Source organism: Arachis hypogaea, chromosome 8 (assembly GCF_003086295.3).
Source record: "Arachis hypogaea cultivar Tifrunner chromosome 8, arahy.Tifrunner.gnm2.J5K5, whole genome shotgun sequence".
NCBI classification, from domain to species: Eukaryota; Viridiplantae; Streptophyta; class Magnoliopsida; order Fabales; family Fabaceae; genus Arachis; species Arachis hypogaea.
Window position 1 is genome coordinate 15,519,983 of NC_092043.1, and position 4,669 is coordinate 15,524,651.

General features: G+C 33.1%; 1 protein-coding gene across 1 annotated transcript; it reads left to right on the forward strand.

Annotated features, from left to right (window-relative positions):
- Positions 1-3,147: 3,147 nt before the first annotated feature.
- Positions 3,148-4,107, forward strand: LOC112705047 (protein MAIN-LIKE 1-like). Its single transcript, XM_025755905.1, has 2 exons — positions 3,148-3,216; positions 3,505-4,107. Exons 1-2 carry the CDS (start codon positions 3,148-3,150, stop codon positions 4,105-4,107), a joined length of 672 nt encoding a protein of 223 aa, XP_025611690.1.
- The last annotated feature ends 562 nt before the right edge of the window (positions 4,108-4,669 follow it).

Below are 4,669 nucleotides of genomic sequence, written 5' to 3' on the forward strand. Positions count from 1 at the left end.
CACTACTCGAAACTTATATGTGACGGTGCTTCTATGGAAGGCATGGAAAAGTTGTATATGCTGTTATGCTATGTTTGTAGAATTACTTTTCTTTTTTCGTTCTTTTTTCGGTTATTGGCTTTTTGGATATGATGGATGTTGGGATAGTTTGAGATTCTGGCTGTCGTTTGGATGAAGTGGGTTTGTGCTGCTAATTATTAGGGAACGGACTCTCAAAGGGGCTAAAAATAATCTTTATGGGTGAAAAACATGGTAGAGGACACAACTTTAATGATGAAGAAATGATTACATCTCATATGGCAATGTGAAGCTTTTTTCGCCATACGTTAATCATACTCAGATGAAAAAAGAAGGGACCAAAAGTATTAATATTCAATCATAAGTGAAAGAGATATACTACGCATTAGACACCCAAAAAAGAAAAAGATATACTATGCATTGCGCAAGGCTATATGGGAAATCTCACTTCCCAGCAAAAACATTAATAGGTGGAAACTACTAAAATAACATTATATATCCCAAAATGAGGTAGATTTAATCCCTAAGGCGAAGGAGAATGTATGTATGTGACTCTGTGTCATGCAAATTTATATCATATTAAACTAAATAGAAGAAGAATTTAAGCGATTTTACCAAAACAAAAAATGTGATATGGATCCACCAAAAACATATTTTAATGTAATCAAATTAAGCTAATTTGAACTAACTAAAGTAATAGTAATTCAAATCATCTAAATTTGAATTAGTCCCCATCAAAATAATTCGAATGGATACAATTCGAATTATGTATGCATTAATTTAAGAAGTAATTCGAATCATATTGATTCGAACTATATGTAAACATGACCCACACTAATTCGAATTAAGCTGATTCGAACTAGTCCACCGTTTTTACAGCCAAAACAGGTTGACTCGAAAAAATTATTAAAATATTAAAACAGCTTTTATCAACTTATGTAAAATATTAGTTGAAACATAATTAGATGATTTTACATATTTAAAAAAGTTGTCTGATATAATACAATTCACATTTTAACAATTATCATTGTCTATACACCAAGAAAACTATTATCTTTGTCCAAAAATTATTCTAATGTGTCTTTAATACTATGAATATAATTATGGAGAGTGTTAAGAGGCTAATATTTTTAGTGAAAAAATAAAGTTAATTATTATTGGTTCACATATAAAACAAATACAAAAAAAATAATCATCTAACATTTTTCTATAATTATTATATTGAAAAGCAGAAGACACTTTCCATATACCCAAGTAAACCAACTCTCTAATTTCATTACATTAACTATTGTATTTTGATGTCATCTACCTCAAACTGTAAATTGCAGCAAAGTTATACAAATCATAAGCTCCTTATATACACACAATGCTCTGCTGGTGCTAACATTCAATGTTTCTTAGTACATTTTGACATTTTCTATCAGCAAGCTTAGACTCCAACTTTTAAAACAAAATTTTTCCAGCTACTTCCCGGGTACATAACTGCTAATTGGCAACATAAGATGGTGTTGATCATTAATGGGGAGAGGGCCATTTTCGTTAATCAAAAGAATAGGATGATGTTAATCACAGAAATGTTTGTATGTGGAGCCCAAATAAGTGCCTGAATTTTCCAATCCATCACTATCTCAGTCATGTTTTATTGGCCCTCTTATTTTGCTACGCTCTTTGTAGTGTTACTAGGAGGCCCACATTTACTCATTAGCTACCTCTTATTTAACTTTTTGAAATATTTCCCTGACAATTGAAAAAAAAAAAAACAACAACAAAACGGAGAGAAATATTTATTAAATTAAAAAAAAGTGAATTAATCCACGTTTTTCTTTATTTTTCTCTTTTTATTTTCTTTTGTTTTTTAATTTCTTTCCGCCCTCTTTTTTTTTCCCTTTTTTTTTTACTTTATGTAAAAGTGGATCTAATCTAACTCATCATTATTTTTTCAATTTGATCAAATATTCTATTCTACGTATGAATGGTACAACAGTCAAAAACAGACCTCGTGAGATAAATTTATTTATCCATAAAAATGGGTCGACCTTTATTTTTAAAATTAGATTAATTTAAATTTTGATTTAAATAAATTAAATTTGATTAACCCAAAAAATGACAAATTAAACAGACATCTCGTCTAAATTATTTTGCATTTCATAAGAAAAAATTAGTAATTTTTTGTTAAATATTTTTTAATTCGACTAAAAAATCTAACCTACTAATTTTAAAAAAATTATGTTTGTTTAAGGTTTTGATACAAAGTAGCTTTTTTAGTTAAAATATTTTTTTATTAAAAAAAGTAAACAGAATTTTTCATTTAATCCGTCAGACTAGTCATAAATGGTCCGAGTTAAAAAATTATGACCCGTGAAAGTCCTACTGAATGGGAAAGCTTACTGAATATCTCGCATATAATAGGAATACAAAAATTTTAACGTGCACGTTGAAAATTCGACACCATATATTTATATATAAATATACGTGTTATTTAATTTATTTTTAGTATGTATTTTATATTTTAACATATATTTTATACTGGTGATTGATTTCATAACAGATTTTTCGTGTACACGTAATATAGTTAATAATAATGTTTGAAAGACAAAAAATATTGGCCAAACATTCTAAACTTACTTTATTTAACATTAATTATTTGCTATTATAATTAATAAATATTAAATAAAATAAATTTAAACTATTTTTTATCTGGTTAATATTACCATATAAATAATAGGACAATTTACTATAATAAATAAATGGGGATCCAATACTACCAGATTGCATAAAATGCAAAACGCATACCCAAATGCATTTTTCGCATAATCTATGTAAATCGCGACAGCGGTACCGCGGTTTACTAATACACATAATCCGCTACACGGGTGTCGCGGATTACGTTTTAGGGAAAATAAGCATAATCCGCGATAGGGGTGTCGCGGTTTATGTCTGAGTGACTGTGCATAAACCGCGACAGGAGTCTAGCGGTTTATGCGTTAGTATAAATACGCTTTAGGGGTCTCGCGGATTACATTTGTGGTGGTTATAAAGTTTTTAAGAGAGAGAAGGAGAAGTTTTCTAGAGAGAGGAAAAGAGAGAAAAGTGTGGTTAGTTTGGTTGAGTTGAGATCGGGCCGGGACTATGGCGGAGGCACGCAGTCTTTACAGGTTCAACGGCATTGCGCACGTTGTTGGCAATATAAACGAAGAGGTTAGTTTGGTTATTTTTACTTGATGTATTTCGTATAATATTTTTCCAATGACTGTGATTTAGGTTTTTAAATTTAGATTTAAATTATTATTTTAAATCATAAAATATTTATTTAGTATTTAATTAATTTAGATCAAGGTCTTGAACCGTTTATGCCTTTCATTGAATTTTGTGATTAGAAACTGTATGTTACTTGCATAAACTTTAATATTGTATATGTTGTGTTAGATTACTTTAAATTAGTGTTGAATTTTTTATATGTTTGGTTTCTTCTCTCACATGCTCCAGTCGACTAGGTGTATTTATAGAGTCCGGAGGCAGCAGAACATGCCTCTGCATGACAGGATCGTACCCTATCTGAAGAGGGCTAGTTTGTACCACCTGGCGAGACTCAACGCCAGGTGGTTCTGGTTGGACAAGACCTTAGTCAGCGCTTTCATTGAGAGGTGGCATCCTGAGACGCATAACTTTCATATGCCTTTTGAAGAGTGCACTATCACGTTGCAGGATGTAGCATACCAGTTGGGCCTGCCCGTGGATGGTTTACCTGTATCTGGGTGCCTTACAGATTTTGAGATGCTTATGAAAGAAGGCAAACCGGCGTGGGAGTGGTTTCAGGAACTATTTGGCGAGCTTCCACCACAGAATAAGGTTAAGCAATATACAGTCCACTTCACCTGGTTTCATGAGAGGTTCAAGGTGCTACCGGATGATGCTACGAAGGAGACCGTATGCATATATGCACGGACTTATATTATGATGCTGCTTTCCACTCAGTTGTTTGGTGACAAGAGTGGAAATCGGGTTCATATACGGTGGTTGCCCTTTGTGGCGAGACTTGATGATATGGGCAACTATAGTTGGGGGTGGGCAGCGTTGGCATGGCTATAACGTTGCATGTGTCGGGTGGCCAACAGAAATGTGACAAACTTGGCAGGCCCCCTGCAGCTACTGCAGTCATAGATTTTTTGGCGGTTTCCTAGTCTCAGGCAGCGGGGATTCGACACCTATTCCTTCCCATTGGCTTCCAGGATACATATCTGTACAGTTAGACTTGAACTGTAACTTTTTTATTATGGCTTCATAGCCTCAGCAATCATGTCTGAATCCAATTTGGAGTGATCTGTGATATCGTTCCCATGGAACACGTGTGCTTCTCATTGTATCTCCAAATCTTCCAACAAGCTTTTTTCTGTATCAAGCGGACTTGGATAAGCCAATCGCATCTACGTCCGTAAGTCTTACATTTTTCATAGAACGTCTGCGACTCGCATTCATGAACAACGTGATCGACTCCTCTAGAGATAGTGTAATTCTGAATTGTCGTAATGACAGATTTTCTAAAACTGTATTCCATTTTGATTCTGGATGGGGTCCTCAGAATCAGCAACACCTATAAAAAATAAATTGTCGTTCATCGATCTGTCAAAACAAAATTAAGGAAACACACTAT